Source organism: Acanthochromis polyacanthus, chromosome 14 (genome assembly GCF_021347895.1).
Source record: "Acanthochromis polyacanthus isolate Apoly-LR-REF ecotype Palm Island chromosome 14, KAUST_Apoly_ChrSc, whole genome shotgun sequence".
NCBI classification, from domain to species: Eukaryota; Metazoa; Chordata; class Actinopteri; family Pomacentridae; genus Acanthochromis; species Acanthochromis polyacanthus.
In genome coordinates, this window is record NC_067126.1 from 32513555 (window position 1) to 32533629 (window position 20075).

A 20075-nucleotide genomic window follows, 5' to 3' on the forward strand; every position below is an offset into this window, starting at 1 on the left:
ATAACACACATTATTGTCTGGCTGAGAATACATTCCAGCGTCCCTCCACTGCTCGAGGAGACCCATGCATGACTGTTGTTAACAAATGAAGTGAGACTGTAGCCTCCAGCAGTACACAGTTGGACTGTGTCAACCACACTAAATCATGAGTTCCAGGCCAGGCTACAGTCAGGCTGGTAGGTGGGGGTTTCGGCACAGAGTGGGTCTATCTGTGGATATTCAAGTGTGAACATCCTCTGTGGGATGTGGAAGCTCTGCTACACTGCTCTGCTCAAATCTGCAGCAGCTGCAGAGGAGATAAGAGCCAGGCCGATGCTCTGCCGGCTGTGTGGAGCTTCATGGATTATTGCTGTTGTCACAACAAGGCGTCACTTTCCACAGTGGGCAACATTTCCTGGCATGGCATTGTGGCTGTAGCATTCTATAAACTGATGATGCATGTTATCAAATTTAATTTCTATTTAATATAAGAAACAGATTACAATGCATGGTGTGAATAAACAGAGTTAATGTTAGTCATCCAGTTGAAGCCTGTACCCCAAACATGAGTACCTTAAACCATCTTCACTGAAATCACACTGACATGTAATTGCAACATGCATTTTTATTGTTTAAGTCCGTGTAGATTTTCAGCCATCCAGGTCATAGCATTCCTTGGGGCTTCAGGAAAAGGCAAATGGACATCTCCTCAGTTAAAAATAAGAAAGCCTCTTGGTTGACAGGTGGAAACTTTGTCAAGAACCTAAAAGAGAAGTCCAGTTGCAATTCTTTCTAAAGCCCCGAGCATTTAAGTCATTTTATGACCCCAAACAAATGCTTCAACCACAATAAAACAGAGAAAATAAACAAAGCTTAATACTTGATGAGCTGAAACTACACAATATTTGGCATTTCTGCCTATTTAATGAAACTCCAGTTCACCCTAAACAGCAAAATGGCACAATACATAACTTTTTTGTTAAAATGGTCCCAAAATCACTATACAACTCCTTCAATCATTTAACCAACACTAAAACATTAAAGCTTGGTGCAGCTGGTGCACGTTCCTTAAGATCTAAATGAAGGCTGAATGAAAAATGGAGTTATCAATCAACTAAATGTTGCAGCTCTAATGCGAGCAATGGTTCCTTAATTACTAATTAAATAAATCACATATGCATTATATTATAATCCATGGGACCAGAGGTTTACAGACATGCTGTAGAGCACAGTGCTGTCAGATCAGAAGGTTTGATATCAGTGTTTAGATCAACAAATCTTTGACGTCCTCTGAGATTTCTTAATGGCAAAGCAACAAATTAGGCAACCGTGTCTCTTCTCCAGCTGCACTCACCGACCACAGACTCAACATCTGCTGCATGTGGACGCCATCACTGGCCTGCAGTAACCCTCAAATAGCACCACTTGTACTAATACAGCAATTTCAAGCTGTTAGCAGCAAGTGCTGGGTGGAGCCCAATTCCAAACATCAAAAGCAGCACATGTGGACACAGAAGGGTCAACTTAAGTTTCCTCCCTTTCACTCTAAGGAGTGGACAATCCCACAACACAAAGACAGAAATGTCCCTGCATGGCTCTGAGCAGTATGGGGGAGTTCAGGAGGAGCTGGCATCTCTTCTAAGAAGCCTCTCTACAGTTAAGGTCAAGTCCACAGCTGGCCATGTTTCCATGCCCAAGGTCTGCTGTGGGACTGTGCTGGCAGAAGTGTGTGTTTTTAGTGTGTGAGAGAGGTCACAGCATGGAGGACCAGAGTGACATAACCCACACATCCAGCAGGACAGGGCAGATATAACAGAGTGGCGCTCAGTTAGAGCCCTTCAGGGACTCCGAAAAGGAAGTGGCTGTTTCCTGCTGATGTGTGTGTAAACCCTGTCATAACAAAGCCGCCTCTCGCTGCCCACTGTCCTTCAGACTCCATCGCAACTCCCCGACACCGGAGCGTTTTGTGGAAATTTCACCAAAGCAATGCTGACCTCCACTACAGTTCAACAACACAAATGGAAGAAGTAAAATTTTATTGGAACACAAAGCAAAGAGTGCTATTGACCCCTGAGGGCATCTAAAGTCATGCGAAGTGTGCTGTGTAGAGTAAACACCCAGTTTCTCATGGGTTTTTCTTTGAGAGTGGAGTTGTGGGTACAGCGCTACAGTTACACACGTGGGTGGGCTACAAAGATAGGCTAAGAATTTCAATAATCCAAATGCTTCACATTTCAAATGCCAAGTTTACATTACAACTCCCAAAATACTCGACACAAAACAGCAGACCCAGATCATCGTCTGGATGATCTACTGCATGCGTCTCTTCTCGTAATTAGAACTTTTTATGTCTAACACTGACAAAGTCTGTCTTTGACCTGCAGCTGACACCCAGGTTATCCTCGGCCCTTCTCAAAAATGGTACAAAACAAATACAACGGGGCCACATCCCCTTCCTCTTGGTATTTTGGGATGGTTTATTTATCCTTGAAGAAGAAAATGACCCATTTTCCTGAGGGGTACCGCTTCCTTTGCTTTGTAGTGGAGCCACCAGATGCAGAATAAGTATATGTTGCAACCAGACACACGCCATTCATCTATGTTCCTAAGTGCCATGCAGCTCGGTCAGATCTGCAGGGAAGACTGCAGCAGCTCCTTTAGTTTATCATTAATATATTCTTCTAATCAAGCAGGGTCTTTCTGCATCCTCTCCTGCAGCACCAGCAGACTGAAGCAGTGCCAAGCCCTGAGGGCCAGCAGTCACCCTCTTAACCCTCCCAACTGTGTTTTGGCTTCAGCAAACATAACACAGATTATCTTATTACAAATAGTTGCTACTCGAGCTATCGAAACATTATAGAACTGATGTACCACATTTGCAAAATCATCACCAGCAAGCAAAAATGCAGTTGCCTTGAGTTTGTTTTCGTCTTTACAGCAAAGTGAATGAGAAATGACTGCACAATGTGAAAGGAAACGGCTTCAAAGGGGCACGAAAGATGACAAATGTTTTATATTAATTACATTTCTTATCAAATTTCTGCTAAAGGCAGAAATTAGCCAATCAATTAGCGTTCATCCACATATTTGCACACATGCAATCATACACAAAGCATTGAGGAGCTCTCCTCAGAGGTGAAAGGTACAAAAACATCAGAGTAGGAATGATTTTACTGCCACCTACAGGCAGAATACGATACCACGCTTACAATACATAACCATAACTTCTACCACATTTATGATATGCCATAAAGTAGAGTATATAATGACAAAATATTGCATCATTGTTTATGCATTATGCCTCCATTCTTATTAATTAAAAGAAGCACAAAGTGATTCTACTGCTGCTGTGCGATACAATGCTTTGTGGAAACGGCACACACTGGGATTGACCACTGGCATAATGAAGCCATTGTTTCTTACAAGAGTGTCATTTCCAGAAGCTCAGCGTGAAAACAATCTCTCCAAACACTACAGTTTCTACACAGGAAGAAGAGGTGACTGAGGTGACTGTTTGCATGGACTTAGGTGGAAGAGAGAGTTAGAAGAACCCAGCTGTGACAGTGTTTTTACAGCTCGACAACAGGTTATTCCATCTCAGATCATCAGGAGTCTTCTGCTTGACGACCTCTGATTTGCATGAAACTTTCTTATCATAACCTATGAATATTTAAAATGGTATCACTGAAATTTTATATTGATATATCAAATACTTTCCAAGATCTTTCAAAGCATTTTTTTTTAAATTAGAGGCTATGTTTGAACAACCCCATTTGGCTGCATGCCACTGTAATACAAAAGAAAGCATAGAACATAATATGTTTAATTTTTTAAAAAATAACCTAAATGGGGGAAAAAGGTAATTTGTTGAACCTTAATTACTCAGCAGGATGGAAAAATTGCACCACAAAAGCAAAAATATTTCTGGAAAATCTAATACAAATACAAGAGAGTTGTGGAGTTTCATAATGGCAGATTCTGAAACAATATTACAAGAAATGACGGTGAAAATTTCAGGTTTTTATCTTTCATAGTTCCTGAGATATTGTTGTTCAAACATAGCCTCAGTTTTCAGTGCATGAAGATAGTACTGAAAGCAGCTTTCAGACATTTTTTTTAAAGACAAATAATATCTTGGAAAATATTTGCCATATCAAGCTAGAATTTCACATATGTTCCTACAAATATCCACATTTTATGCTATAAAATTTTCAGGAAAATCCAAGATGTAATGACCCAAACACAATCCAGAGCCGCTGTCAGCTTAGGGAAAACCCTGCGATGCAAAGATAGTCACTAAACCTGTAACTAGTTCTTGTTTAAGCTGCTTCAGTGCCAGCCAGGAAACCAAAATATCCAGGTGTCGTGTTTTGAACCGAGCAAAACAATGTTACCTTGATGCTGTCATCGCTTATTGTAGTGCATGTAGAGACTGTGATTGGGTCTAAACACCCCTCGACAGGTCATTGGCCAGTGTTCAGGTGTGAAGGAGATGTCAGACGCAGCGCTGTCATCATCGTCATAGTCAGGCTGTAACACGCAGGCTGGAAGCTGAGCGCTGACTGATCCTGAAACAAGCCCACACTGGCCCTGATATGAAGCCATCACAGGGAGAAGCAGCTACGCAACCGCTGGTCCAGCATTGTTTCAATACCTGTAACTGAACCACTGACCTATTTACAAAGTTCAGTCTGTGCAACGCTGAAACATACCAATCATATTACTGATCTGATAAGCTGTCATAAATCTATCATCGCTTGGAGGTAAAGGCAGATTAAATGCTGTTCGGACATCATGCTGCCTCAGAGAACACACGTAAGAATCGAAATATGCTGCTCCTGTATCAACATGTAAGAATGTTTAAAGCTCCAAGATGTCATGTATTGTTAATACATTAGAGATCAAGATTTCTGAAAAATAAAACTGACCAAAAGGTCATTTAACCGCTATTCTGATGAGATATGGGAAGCCAGAAATGACAACATTAAAAAAAAAAACAAGCAGAATACTGACATGTTATTTTGTATTAAAATATTAGATTTTAGTCCAATATAAATGAACATTTTAAAGTATGGATCCGTTTTTTAAGATTCATTTATTCACATTTATGTATTTACTGTCTGTGTATGGTGGATTACATATGTGTGTTTCCAGATATCATTTTTGTCTGGGCTAAAAGACACCCTGAGACATCCATCCATCCATCCATTATCTATACACCGCTTAATCCTCATTAGCGTAACCCAGCTGACTTTGGGTGAAGGCAAAGGTCACCAATCTATCACAGGGCGACACATGGAGACAAACAATCACATTCACATTCACACCTACAGACAATTTAGAACGAGCAATTAACTTCAGCATGGTTTTGGACTGTGGGAAGAAGCCGAGAACCCGACGAACACCCACGCATACACAGGGAGAACATGCAAACTCCACGCAAAAAGATCCCACACTGAGGCTGGGACGCGAACCCGGGATCTTCTAGCTGTGAGGTGACAGCGCGCAGCCCACCTTGAGACACTGACTAAAAAAAATAAATACTAAATAAGTTCTCACAGCTCATTAACAAGAGGTTTACACATTAATTCATCTCAATAACAATAAAAAAAACAGGAACAAACAATGATTAATCATTAATTCAGGTGCTTATCTTTCTGTTTAGAGCAGCTAATGGACAATGTCCTCATACTACCTTGGCTTAAAAAAGTCTTGCTCTCCAACAGATGGCCCGTACAGAGATTTAGTCAAATATCCGACAATGAAAGCCAGTTAGACTGAGCAGATTAAATAGCAGCTCCCTCACTTTCAACACTGGGCTTGCCACACACAAGCATGACACTGTATGAACACAGAGAATAGTACAGTGTGTAGAAGGTGTCAGGTGAGACACACAAGGGAGTATAACAGGAAATTCACACATGGCATTCTGGAGGTGTTTTGAAATGTATTGAGAAGACAGATTAAATTTCTGCCTTTAAGCTGCAAAGAAGAAGATGGGATTTAATGTGAAAGTGGAACCAAAGGCCGACAAAATGGGGCGTAAGAGGAGCACAATACAGAACAAATGAGTTAACCTAATCTTTAATACATGTCAATTCAATTTAATCAGTTTTTTTTCCTGGTTTGGTGGTGATTTGAAGGTGTCGTGCTGTGGGGGGAGATGGGTCGGGGATAATGGGGGAGTTTGGGAACCTTTAAGGATCAGCTAATCTCAGTTGGCTCTTTGTTTGTAATCAGTGGAAATCCTCTTGAGCCTGGTTCAGTGAGCGCTGCTGACAATCAAGGGAAGCAGACGATGGCGGAGGAGATGAACGCATGTCCGTGCACCTGCACCACTGAAGTGGCAGTGGATTTAGCTGTAATACTACGCCACACAGATCGCTGGAGAGGCCACAAATGGCTGGCTCATGACGCTGCTTGGCACATATGATGCCTACACAGTTGGCAAAAGACTTATCTGCAGGTAAAGGAAATATTTTGAAATCGAAAGTGCATCAATCTTGGACATAGAGTTGGGAAATATGACATAAATATACACAAGGATATACACTAGGCCAGTGGTTGGCAACTGGCGGCCCGCGGGCCAAAACTTGCTGGTCAGGAATAATATCTGGCCCGCCAGATGATTTTGAAAATTTAATTTGGCACAGAGCCAAGCCAGTCCGTCACCGCAACACGAAACTCGCGTGGTCGGCTGCTGCCGGGCATTTCCGTGTTTGTGCTACTGGTCGGACACGGTTGTAGCCAGATTTCACTGAGCAACAGTGTGTGCAAAACATGTGTGTGTCTCGGGAGTCATTTTTAATACATCTGTGATCAGAATTGAGACGTGCGTCCCAAGCAGCGGCGATCAGCTGTAGAAGCTCCGCTACTCGCGGTACCTCACCCCACCCCCACCCGCTCGTGGAATCGGAGCGCAACCCCGCCGCAGGTTGGCCTGCTGTTCGATTGTTTACAAACATTTTGGCCCGAAGCCACATCTACTTGCCGACCCCTGCACTAGGCGATATAAATTTGCCAACCGTGTAAAATGCGCCTCTGGTACTTCTCTATACACTCTCTCGAGCTGTTTAGAACTGCATGAGTAAGAAAATGTAACAATACTGTAATGCAATATAATTATCTTTTAATCAAAACGATGTGACATAATTTAGTGTTTTAGCCAAGAACAGACATTCATATCAAGTTATTCAATTTAGGATCCAATGGTCTCCCAAGTATCTTGCAAGATTGTTATTGGAGTATAAAATTACATGTGTGAAATTAATATTAACCACTCCTAACTGGATTTGATTCAAATCCCCTGATGTTCCCAAACATGCCAGAAAAGTGACTTGAACTTATCAAGTTTCAAACTGAACTGCATGTGTACAGTTCTGCTATGTCTTTGTGCATAACTGTTCATATTACACAGACGCAATGAACTTGGACAGCAGATTTTAGTCACAAAAAGTGATTAAAAGGTGTAATCAGTGTGTTATCAGTCCTGTGCTTGTGTCTGATTGCTGATTGGGATCGACTCTGAAATGGTTTGGAAAAATCCGGGAAAGGCACACCAACCTTTTCCTGTTGCATGCACGGTTTGTTGGTGCCACCTGAGCCAAATGGTGCCTCGGCACCTCAACTCACTGGCCACCACCCTTCCTGACAAAGGAAACACATGTTATGAGATACATGCCTGTTTTAGAGTAGCTTATCTGGGACAGTTAAAATTGTCTCACGGCCTGTTTGTGCGGCCTGATTACAACACCTTCTACATGAGAAACGGCTCCCCTCGGTCTCTCATCATGCAGTAACACCACAGCAGGACTCTCTCGTTACGAAAGAAAGAAAAATCTCATTATTTGCTGCTGATTATTTCCCTGTTGTTAGCATTTGGTGAGGTTTAGCCTCCCTCATGGATCATGTTAAAAGTACAATGAGCTGTTTGGCTGCTATAGCAACTAAGATGGATTTGACATTTTTGCGAGTCTCAAGGAATTCCCTTGGCAAAGTGCTCGTGAAGGAATGGAAAAATGGATAATAGCTGTAAACTACAATTAAATCCAAGTGGAAACAGCTATTTTTTAAGTCATACAACACTTTTGCCATATTTTGAGACACAGCTAATCAATCAGATGGGTGTAGCAAACACTGGCTGAGTGGGGGAGGGTGCTGCTGGCCTTAAAAGACTGACTGGAGACTTTAATAGGAGATTAAGTCAAGTCAGGGAGCTGTTTATCTGCACAGGAGTGTGCATGGTGAAGAAGAGGGATGTGACCCTGCATGCTTATAATGCTCACCACCGTGCATGGCGTCTGTCATGCAGCATAACGCTTGTCTAAACCACAACAGTGCGCTGTCAGGGGGCCAAGATCACTATGCAACCCTCCATCACAAACAAGTGTGATTAGGAGCAGGCCTTCAGGCACACGGCCACACTGCTGCTGCTCCTCCATAAACACAACTAACTTTATTTATCCAATCCAGGCGAGGGACACTGCAGCAGCAGAGCGCACACTCAGTACAATCCTGCCTCCTGATGCTAAGTCCCCACAAAACAAACAGGGAGCAAACAAAAACAAAGCCTCAAGGAGAGCTCGGTCTCCACTGTATGCACAGGCTTTGACAGAAAAACCAAACACAGATTACAGAGGTCACATGATTTCCGACTGCGTAAGACATTCATTTATGTCTTTGAGCTATTGTGTTTTCCTCCCTCGCAGTTTTCTGAATGTCAGCTGATATAACGGCAGATGCAGAGTTTTTAGGAATAAACTCCCCTAATCTCTGTGAATTTGTCACTTTAAACAGAACTCATTTGTGTATTGTGGGCAGAGGGGGCACAATGAGTTTGTTTCAGCTTTAAAAGGAAAAAAAGGGAGCCGAGTATTTCTTGTGGCTTTTTTTTGAATGGGCAACAAGAGAAACTCATTAAAATTCATTTTACATCTGACAGCTTGTCAAAATTTTGCATTGTAAGTGCTTAGCTCTCGGCATAATAAGTGCAGCAGTACTTTGAGTCACAGTTTGCTGGGGCTCCTTCGAACACTATGCGTTGTTTGCAGCTCCACTACAGAGTAAACTTCTCAAATTGCTTTTGTTAAATCAAAGTTTATTCAATCAAAGTTTATTTCTATAGCCCTTTACAACAGCCCAAAGAGTGACTAAAGTGGTTCACAGTGAAAAACAAGAGTATAACTTCAAATATTACACTAACTTAAAACAGGACAAACAATCACACTCACACCTACAGGCAATTTTAGAATAATCAATTAAGCTCAGCACATTTTGGACTTTTTTTGTGTGTGGAAATAACAGATTCTGGTCCAAATATGTTTTTATTGAACAAATTTGTGTAGAAAAGCTTTATTTTTCTTTCCTTCCTGCCTCATTAGTCACCTGTTGACCCCTCAGATTTATCATGTGACCTACCAGTTGGGGACAAATCACTCATGTAGCAAAAACAAGCCTCATTTTAGCCCATGTGACAGTAAAAAGCTGTAATTTGCCGACTGATGCATCAGAATTTATAATCCAACAATGTATGTTATGATAATACAGTCATGGTTCTGCAAAGCTATACTTGTGCTAAATATTTTGAGGATAATATTCAAGATAAAATATTATTGACAGCATAATAGTTAATTTACGCAGGACTTCCAACAGAGGATTGTTGTATTTTATGCACTTTTTCTTGTGAAAACGATCAAAGTACATCTTGCAACTCCCATTTTTAGTCTTTTCAAGTGTGCATGTCCTGTCTTTTCACATGCCAAGTTTACATGAAAATCAAAAGGTGAGATGCAAACCCTGCAGCCACCCTGTCTTTGGCTCCGCCCCTCTGTAGGTTGAGCCCCTCCCACTCCTTCACTCTGCCCTACAGTGTGTCAGCGTGAGGAATGCCAGCTATGCAGCCAGCCTGGTGAAAAGTCATTACAGTTTATCCCTTCTGGCTGTGGCAGGTCCCATCCACCCACTGAACAAAGCCAGAAGACTGAACGCTGAGAACTGCAGAGACTCGGTTTAATTAAGCCGACAGCATGCAGTGTGGGAAAGAGGACTCATCGCTCATAAGGGTTAACTTCACATCGAGGAACCTCAATCTATTTACCTAAATAATGATGCCATTACCCGCCTGTGCTTTGTGGTGCTTCGGGTGGCTTCAAATAAGCGCCTGGAAACTTGGAGGGAAATCCCAGATGAGTGATAACAACATCAGTAGCAACTTTCACTTTCATCTCTGTCGTCTGATAGCAGTAAAGACAGCAGTACGGAGCAGGAATGTTAAGTAGCTCCCCAAATCCATCCCCAAGACCGAACAAATAAATACTTGACAATGATCTCCACTCCAGTGAAAAACATACCTAATTTAAATTTGTCTCCTCTCACTCATGTTGTACTTAAATTAAAACAAGCCAGTAATCTCTATTTATAGATTCTTCATGTGGGTTATAGCTCTAAATCTCAGAATCGGAAACTGGCTGTTGAATTGGCTAATTGTGTGCTAATCCACCTCTGAGTGAAACACCACATCTGACAGCAGCTGATCCTGGTGTGATCCGCATGAGTGTGAATGGAAGGTCAGCGGCCACAGCGAGCCAAAGTCAAAGGGGCCAGAGGGGGTGAATGAGCAGATTAACCTACAGAGAGTTGACACTGAAGCTTCAGAGTAGCACCAGTCACACAGAAGTGATATGTAAAACAAACAGGTGCAAACGGGAAGCAATAAGGAAATGTTTTCTTACGATTATATATAATTATGTGTTCATACGCCGGATGACTGGGTTTACTGAAATGACAGTGTATCAAATGACAATGTTAAAACAATGTCACAACTTTATAGCGAGCTCCATCAGATTGTTTAGCTATGAGGATTGCAAATTCACAGTTTTGATTTTATCTCACTGCTCCCATTGATTTTGGTCATAAAAAATTCCCAAAAGGACAATAAGCAACTAGCTGGCAGCTAAAGAGCCAGATGTTTCCCATTAGGAGCTGGAAGGGATCAAAAACTGAGCAAAAAACATTGAATATTCAACTTATCATTGGATAGTTCCATGTTTCTAAATGAATACGCTCTAAGTGCAGCAACTGTAAAGAAACTGTTTGATGCCAAGTTTGCAATATGGACTTAAAATACAAGCTCACAGCTTGTTTCTGCTGCTCCAAATCTAAATAAAAAAAACTGTTATTGCAGACTTGTCACAGAAAGAACAGGAGTCTAAACCCCAGTGGGTTATCATGTTAACAATCTTTGAATGTTTGAGTTATTCTTTACTGATCCCTTTTGGGACATTTGTTGTCTTTATTTAACCCATCTGAAGCGTTAGGAGCAGTGAGATGCCACTCTTTGGGGTCCGGACACCAACTCTAACCCTAAGTCAGTGCCTTGGTAAAAGATACTTCGGTGAATTAACCTAGAAACCTAGATGTTTCTTTGGGTTTTTGTAAGAGTTGTTTGGGGGATTTGGGGGCTTTATTTTATTACATGTAACACATGGTACCAGCTGCCAGGCATCGAATCCACTGTTCCTGGCAAATACATGTGATCTTCTTGTTGCAGGGCAAAGCCTGTTAATAATCCTTCTGCAGGCTATAAAGGAAAGTAATACTGAGAGAACTGATGCATCGAATGAAATATGAGGCCTAACTTAAGTTAAGGCCTCCACTCATTCAGAAGGAAAGCAAATTAAAGAGCAATCAATTTCATTACTTGCTGAGACATTTCACTTAAAATCCACTAGAAATCCATTAACTATGCAAAATTTTATGCCAGTCCATCAGTTGTTGTCAAGATATTTCATCCTGGAAAGGGATGGACAGACAAACCAACGGTTTCCCTAGAACCAAAGCTGTAACACTGCTGAAAATAACTCAAGTTTTTAAGGACTTACGTTTATTAAGTTACGTTCAAAGGGTTTACAGTAGTTCAGTGTCCTATACATTAAAGAAATTAAGTCAGTTCCACTCTAGAGCTAACCTCTACTGTAATCTCTACTGGCATAGATTCAAAAATGGAGAAAAGTGCATCCATTGGGTGGAAAAAATAATGACAAGGTGCCTACAGCGCACCCTCCAATCTCTTCTGTCACGGTACACAGCCGTGTTCCCACAATTACAAGTTAATGGCCAGTTGCAGTGAAGGATAGGAGGGAAGCATTACTTTTATAGACAAATCAAGGAGGCTGAGAGAGTAAATGCACCTCACAAAAACCATGCAGGGTCTTAAAAGGAAATGTGCTCCTCATTAGTCTGCTCTTTCTAGACATTTCCCCATCGACCAACATGGGTGTGCTGTTCCCTGTCCAGTCAGGGGTATACTGGTGTTCAGGGCTTAATCCAATGAGCTTAATCTGTAGGCCCATGCACGTGTGCAGAGCAACAATTTTGCCTTTGGGGGCTTTAGGCTTGACTAGTTTTACCTCATGGTTTTCACTTTGGCTGGCCTCTTGCAAAACTAATGAATCAGTGGTTGTAGGCATAACAGAATCCACCTACACTCGATGTGTTTCTCTCATTCACTTACTCCTGTGTGGGCTGGGCCATGTAAAGCCCTGCTTGTAGTGGCACCATTCATGTGACTGTTAGAAATAGCTAAAGGCTAATGAAGAGTGCCTCGCCCTCCCTTGCAAGCAGAGGGGAGGCTAAGCAGAATAAACTGTGTTCAGAAATCAATGGCGGTTCTTAAAAGAAGAAATTTATACGCAGACAACAGAAAAAGGACAGTTTAGGTCAAACACTTCAATAGGAATCTACAGCACAGCAGTGATGCTCAATTTTAAGCCCAGTGGACTGATTAGGATGCCAGCTGGCCAGCTGACAGTCTTCTACTTCACAATAAAAGCAAACTGCTTCATACTGAGTTTTGTTTTATTTACATAGCGAATGTTCATTAATGTCTCTTGGCTGTTACTGAATTCATTAAAAACCATTTCAAAGAAAGATGGGCCTGATAATATTTTATAATCATTTTCTTATTTACTGGCCGCTGGCTGTCTTTCAGTTTGCTGAAGCTACCTTCAGGCAAAGAAAGTTGAGTATCCTGATTTGTGAGGCAGCAGTCAGAGCTGTGAGGCTTCAGTCCAGTGGAGTTTTATGCTGATTTGTTGACATGTGTAGCAGGTATTTAGAATCCTACTTTAGCATAAAAACATGCTAATATGCGCTAATTAGCAGAAAACACAAACTATAACAAAGTATTAGAAAAACCGAAGCTCTGACCAGATGATGTAGTGAGACTGTAGAATTCATCTTGAGTGGGAAATAAATATACAGTATATGTTCATTCCAAAGTTATTCACTAATTTTTGTGACAAGCACATTAGCCAAAGTCACGGTGACGCTTGAGGAAAAGGAAGAGGATTGCAAAGTCAAGGCAATCCATCCAGTTTTGAGAAACTTCTGTCTGCATAAAAGTAGAAGACAGACTGATGGAGTCACTAAAATCAGAATGCATCACAGCAACGGCTTGTTTTCAGTTTTATTTACACACTGAATAAGAAACAATACAGTCTCTTTTATATGAAATGTAAACTACAATCTGTTTTCCATTCATTCAAACGTAGTTCCTTATTAGATCAGAGATGAGTTTTTATCAGTTTACACAGGAAGGCAAACTTGATTAACCACATAAAGACCAAATGGGTTGTGACTCAGAAAGTCTTCACCAGCTGCATTGAGGTGTGCGCCCTGCTGACTCCGAAACAGCAGCCTTAATGGCCTGGAAGATGGAAGCAAAGCACTTGATTGCTGCTGATCTTAATGTGCAGCGATCATGGCTCCATAGCAGGATGTACGTCTGAACAGTGAGATGTGAGAGGGAGGGGTTTGATTCAGATGGATGTGCCGTCGATGCATAAAAGCAGCATTTAGATAAATGTTAGAAGCTTCCATAGCATCGACCACCCAGCGGCTCTATTCTTCTGCACTAATCACTAAAATTAAACAAACTGTCAGGAAGCATTCCAGTCTTCATCATAACAAACTTCACCTCAGCAACAAGCCTTGACTGGACAAAAACAAACTCTAGGGTAGAAATATCTTCAACACTGCATTATGGACACTGGTGGAGGCAATAAAGAGGCAAGTAAAGTTCTTTTGGGTGAGGGGGGGGGGTTCTGTCTTTGGAGGAGGTGAGTGTTAAACAAGTCCCAGAGCGCTGCCATGCACTTGCTAACAGGAAAACACCCAACGTCCAGGCTCTCCAGCAGGCTCCCTCTGTTATGGTAACCTCTTCTGTGCTTCAAAACAGTTCTGCTCTATCAGGCAGAACACTCAGACGGAGTGGGTGGTTTAACAGCGAGCCCTGCCCAGCACTTCTGCTCGCTGTTAAATACAGATGCAGGAAATATGCTCTATCTAGGAAAAAGACAGGCCTCTGTGCTCCCACTAAAAGATGAAGGCCAGGAAGTCATGGGCACGTCCTGTTCAGGCAGGAGAGGACAAATCTGGAGACTCAGCTCACGGTGGCAATGATTGTTTTTCGCAGTCACGCTGCTTCTAAAGCACAGCTGAATTTCAGCTACATGGACACGGATCTGTGCATGCAGCCAGCGCAGCAAAAAATAAATAAATCAATAGATTACAGATTAGAGAGCACGCTGATTTTTTTAAGGCAGTTAAATGTTTCCTCATTTCACGCCTTGAGCCAAGAAATTGTTCGCATCTTGAGATTCCTTTCTGGTTGTTTTACACTTACTTTGACCTGTTGTTAAAATCTCAATTCATGTCAGTGACATTTAATCAGTTTTCATTTGTACTGGAACAAAATCCGTCTGTCTGGCCCGTGGATCATTTAAGCTGGCTTTGCTGCTGCAGCATTTATGTGGACTAACCAAGGCTGCTCCAGGCTACGATGGAGGAAATCCGTTCAATTTCTCACTGGGAGCTTTATATCATCCCCAAAATTCGCCTGCTCAGTTGAGGAATTTCTCAAGTTTCCCACTGCAACTGCAAAAATCCCGAGTGGTAAATCTGGTTTGGATTATAACCACAACTGCCAAGAGGCATGCCCAAACCCAAGCAGACAAATTTTATAGTGAGTTTGACGGGTGTGTTTTATTTCTCACTTTCCTTGAAGCCTTCATTCCACAAGCCATGTATCACCACTTATATCTGGTTCTTGCAGAGTTTCTACTCCAGTTACTGCCCAGCATTTACATCACTATTTTGAAAATGTTGAAAGAGTAGAGCATGATGAATAAACTAGATAACAGCAGACAGGTGCCATTGTTTGCTTTCCCTTTCATGTCATGTCTCTAGATGCCAAGTGCAGAAGTCTGTAGCCAAGTTACCTGATAGCACATCAGATAAAATATTAATAAAGTGTTCCAAAACTGTGAAAAGAGCCAAATGAATCACTAGTTTGTGAAGCTTAAAGATGCAGGCCTGCTTGTTTCACAGTTAAAATAAATGAGCAGCTTTTACCATGAATACTTAATTGTTTAAGTCATGTTTTCAAGAAAAAAAGCAGCACATTTGATGGTTTCAGATTCTTGAAAGTGAGAAGTTGCTGCGAGTCATTGCCTTAATGTAGTTAGTTGATTTTCTTTGGACATAATTATAAATTATGAAGTTGTTCAGGAGAAAAAATTATAATAAAAAGAAAGTATTTATAGTAATTGCTGCATCCTTACTTAGGCTGCATCTTAAAACTTAAAATGATTTTCTGTCAATTGATTAGTTAATTAATCAGTCTATTCTACAATCTTTAACAGATCACACCTCTTGAGAAAACTGTACCATGTTTTTTGTCCTGCATTTCAAAACCAACCCACAATAACTACAAATTAACTGTAGTCAAAACCAAGTTAAGGCCAAAAAGTGACTGACTGATATTTCGTTTAATACGCTGTAATCGGTGTGGACAAAATACCAGAACCACCAATAAGCACAGAGGAATACAATTCATCAGCATAAAATAACTACAGAGTTGAAGCAACACCACTTTCATTAAAAATATAATATATAATATAATAATTATAACCTGTTTCATCGCTGTATTAACCTGCATTAGAAGTACAAGATGCATATGGGTCACTGTGTCCTGAACTGTGACACAGCACAGAGTTTCCTTCTTTAAACATACCAAAAATACACTGACATGTTGGAAAGTTTAACAGGGATTGTGGAATTTAGTACCAAATGGTATCATACTTTCTTGCCTGTTTCATCCCTGCAAAGGAGAGTGAGAGTCTCTTAATGGGTGCATTGGTTACTAAAGCAGTCTCATGTATTATTGACCCATCGGCTTTCCCATCTCTACCCCCCCACAGGTTTTGTGTTTTTGCAGAGAACCTTTTACCATCACCGCAACAAAAGGCAGCTTATGCACACTTTTGCCTGGATACCTCCACTCCTTGTAGTGACAGACAGATCAGGCAATACACAGGGAGGTCAAGCTGCTTAGGCCTGACAGCCCTGTAATCTCCTGACTGGCTCGGCGCTACAGCCTATGTGCCAGCCAGCATCTGCTCCGAACACACAAGATACAGCAGAGTCACTGCCTTCTTATCTTAGAATTTGATAGACTGGGATAAAAGATTCATGATTATCAAGCTTAGTCCTTATACTCACTTGTCTACTCATGGTTCAACAAGGTGACTCTAACAGGGATGTGTTGCACATGAAGCTTTGTAGTGTGCTGGTAACTGGAAATACTCTTAGATGCCTTTCTCTTTCAACCGGATGACATTTTGGCCCTCAGGCGTTTTGAAGAGGAACAGTCTTCCAAGGTGAATTTATCGAGCACATACTTGATGACTAGCAAGACTAACAAATCCAGCTTAACAGCATGACTGAACATGACTGTATCCTTGCAAAAGTTCAAAACTACAATTGGAAAAAAAAATCCCCATCGCACTTGCAATACTTAAGAAATACACACCCACTTGGGGCAATTCTGGGATTCCCACATTTCGGAGAAAAGCGTACAGATCTTTGAAAGGACAAACGAGCAGAGGTGTGCGGGTGTGGTCGAGTGGATCAAGAGGGCTGACGAAAGCAGAGAGCATTGCGTGTTTTCCATGCAAAACAATAGGAGAGGCTGGTTTGTGCTGTTGTGACACTGTATCTTCGATGCAACAATGAAGCCATGTGCCAGTGTGCGTACTCTGGTGACAGTTATACATGTGACAGTCAATGTTCTTGGTCAGAGAATAAGCGAGAGTCCAACTTCCCCCTCTGGGCGAATGAGTGCTGACCATGGGCAGCTAATGGCATCACTCCCACGTAATGACACCCATCTGTTTTACAGCTCCCTCGGGTCAGACACACAGCAGGAACACGGAGGATCTGAGCGCATCACCATTAGGTGGCAGGCAGTTAGGACTATTGATTACAGTTACACAACTGCCCCTCAGCTGTTTCATACACTGTATACACTAACTAAACATTTCCAACTGCTATCGATTTGTTACGTACCCATCAGCTGATACATTAATGCCATTACTAGAGCAGACACTTTAAAAACGCACAACAAAGTCATCCTCTACAGTTTCAGTGAAATCAATACAAAGAAAAGTTGGAAAGGTGAGTATTTTGTGTTTTATGGAGGTGCGTTACCAGCAAAATATACCTAATGACAGCCATCATGGAGCTAACAATGCTCTCAGCAGGCCTAAAGTGTGAAGAAACAGAGAGATGGCTCAGCTGAGGGCTCAGGCCTATTACAAGTCTCTGCTCTCCACTCCAACAATAAACAAAGAGGCTCTAACCAGCGTGAGCTTTCACTAAAATGCACAAATTGTTAGGAGAAGGCAGCAGCACAGCGCACTTGACACCAAAATATAGCCGAGACATTGCTGTGTGACTAGTTGATATGTAGGTGTTACACTGTATGCTATAATCTGAATGAAGGTTTGGGTTCCCATGCCTTTAAGAACATTTTATCTTTTTTGTCCTTTAAGCTGAAACACAATCATGGTTTGAACCAGAACGGGCGACAACAGCCACAATCTGCCCTTTATGTCCCTGGAACAGATCCTTCTATTCCTCCTGTGGCATTTACATGTTTCATGGAGGAATTAATTACACACTGCGTGGACAGCGATCTTATGTGCAGACGCATTCTTGTCCCACTGAGAAGCTTCGACAAACAGTCAGTGATACAGCCATACATTCATAACTACGGCTCATATAATGCAACCACGCTTCACATGTGTTTATCAACAAATCAGCCCCGGGATGCCTGCTCCAACTACTGCAAAGCAAGAATCACATGCAGAGTTTCTACAAGTTACTTCAGTGCTCTGTAAGCACGTTGATTTCCCAACATGCAAACTTGTATCCATTTCTGCTCTCCTCCCTCAGGCGTCTCTGGCAGTGCACCAGAGTGAGAATGAATAAATAATACGAAGGTGTGGTTGGATGTCTGGGATCCTGACTCAGGATTCCATTTCCCTGACAGAGAACCTGGACGGTGTCCGTTTCGGTTGCCTAGCAACTTCTTCCAGGAAAGCTGGAACAATCAGACAGAGCACCAAACACCCAACACACTCGGTCACAACAAAAGGGTCGACTCCTTTTTCCTCTCCGAGCTCTGTGGAAAACTGATACTGAGGAGTTAACACTGCAGGTCCCCGCCGCCCAAATGCTGTCGACCAAAGTGGACGGTCGGATTAAGCGTTTTGTCACTGTCACTGGACACTTCATCTGTTTCTGAAGCATGAAACTGAAGCCACATGCTTTTCTCCGGTGAGGAGGTATTATGTCATGTCAGTGCATCCCTGTGAAAAGTGATGCCCTCATTCGCACAAACCACATGACTTTAAACAAGCACTGATTCTTCACCGACTCTCTAGGAAACAAGACACAAGTTACACAACTCTGATCAAGGTAACACATTTGAAATTTATAAGGATGTGCTCAAACGTTTTGGATAAACTACATGCAAAAGAGTGCTATATACACTGTGTTGTATGTAAAAGTCAACTTACAGTACAAAATCTCTTTACTCCAACCTGTATATCAGTCACACATCTCCATTCATTCATTCAAAATCACTTCCTTTATGTAGATCAGAGCGACTCAACCCATAATATGACCCTCAGCTTCACTCTTAAGGTTTTCCCTCCCAGTAGTTCTAAAGTCAGCAGGGTGAGAATGAAAGTGAAGGTGTGTAGAAGTGTTATGGCAATATATCAACACCCACATCGTGCTTTAAAAGTTCTGCATGAACTAAAAACAAGAGATAGTTGTGAAAACTTTTACGTTTTGTGATACATATGCAACAGTCTACCCACAAAGTTGCAAAATCTCCCTCCCAGACACCCTCATTCATTCACTCTACATCTATTTTCAGGTCAGGCTCACTCACTCATAGTAAGACCTGTAGTATTAAACCCTAACAACCCATTTGCTCCCCCTCAGCTAATCCAAAGTCAGCTGTTTTTCCTTGAAACCGTGCGTAAAAATAAACGCAGGTGGTTCCCTGCTCCACAAGGACTCGGCGACACTGACCACGGTGGTACATGGGAGGAGAAGAAGGGGAGGAAAAGAGAAGGGGGGAGTTAAGGTGTGTACTTACAACCAGCACGGACGTCCTCACCACCTCTGAGACACTTTGCCTGAGTTCGGCCGCGGTGCCAGGTTTCCCCAGACCCCGCGTAAATTTCCTGGTCTCCGGATGCGCTGGAGTGGCCATCATTACGCACCACTTCGCATCCAATCAATCCAACCCGCGCGTTGTTATCAGCAAAGTTTCAGAGGAAAACCATCATCGCTTTACGCCCCGACCACCGCTAGTGCGCACCACGAGTCTGAAGTTGGCTCATGTTGTGGTGCGGCTGCTGATTCACTCCCACACCTCGATTCAGTTTTCGCTCCTTACAAAATCAACGCGCGCGGCATTATTCCACGGTTCTGCCTTCTCCCATCGGTGGTATTGTTGTCACCGTAAAGTATCACGTTTGAGGAGTGTTTCATTGTCCGTCAAGCGCCAGACAGGAGGTGTATAATCTGTTTTCTCCTCAGCGCACTCCGCCCCTTACCGGCTTAAAGGCCTGCCCACTCCGGGCTGTGACTGACTGCTGGGCCTGGACTTTGGACGGCAGGCAGCTCCACTATGAATGACTGTTTCCCTATTCCCACAAAAATCACAACTGTGGAGAGAA

The 20075-nt window shown here is 42.2% G+C and overlaps 1 protein-coding gene across 4 annotated transcripts in view; it reads right to left on the bottom strand.

The window, feature by feature from the left end:
* The window catches only part of LOC110963112 (dedicator of cytokinesis protein 9-like), an 82898-nt gene extending 62952 nt beyond the window's left edge, over positions 1 to 19946 (bottom strand). For all 4 annotated transcript variants that reach the window (XM_051959067.1, XM_051959070.1, XM_051959065.1 and 1 more), the window contains exon 1: positions 19490 to 19946. In XM_051959067.1, coding sequence (XP_051815027.1) covers positions 19490 to 19609 — 120 coding nt within the window. In that variant the 5' untranslated portion in view covers positions 19610 to 19946. The remainder of the gene's footprint in view (positions 1 to 19489) is intronic.
* Between the last annotated feature and the right edge of the window lie 129 nt (positions 19947 to 20075).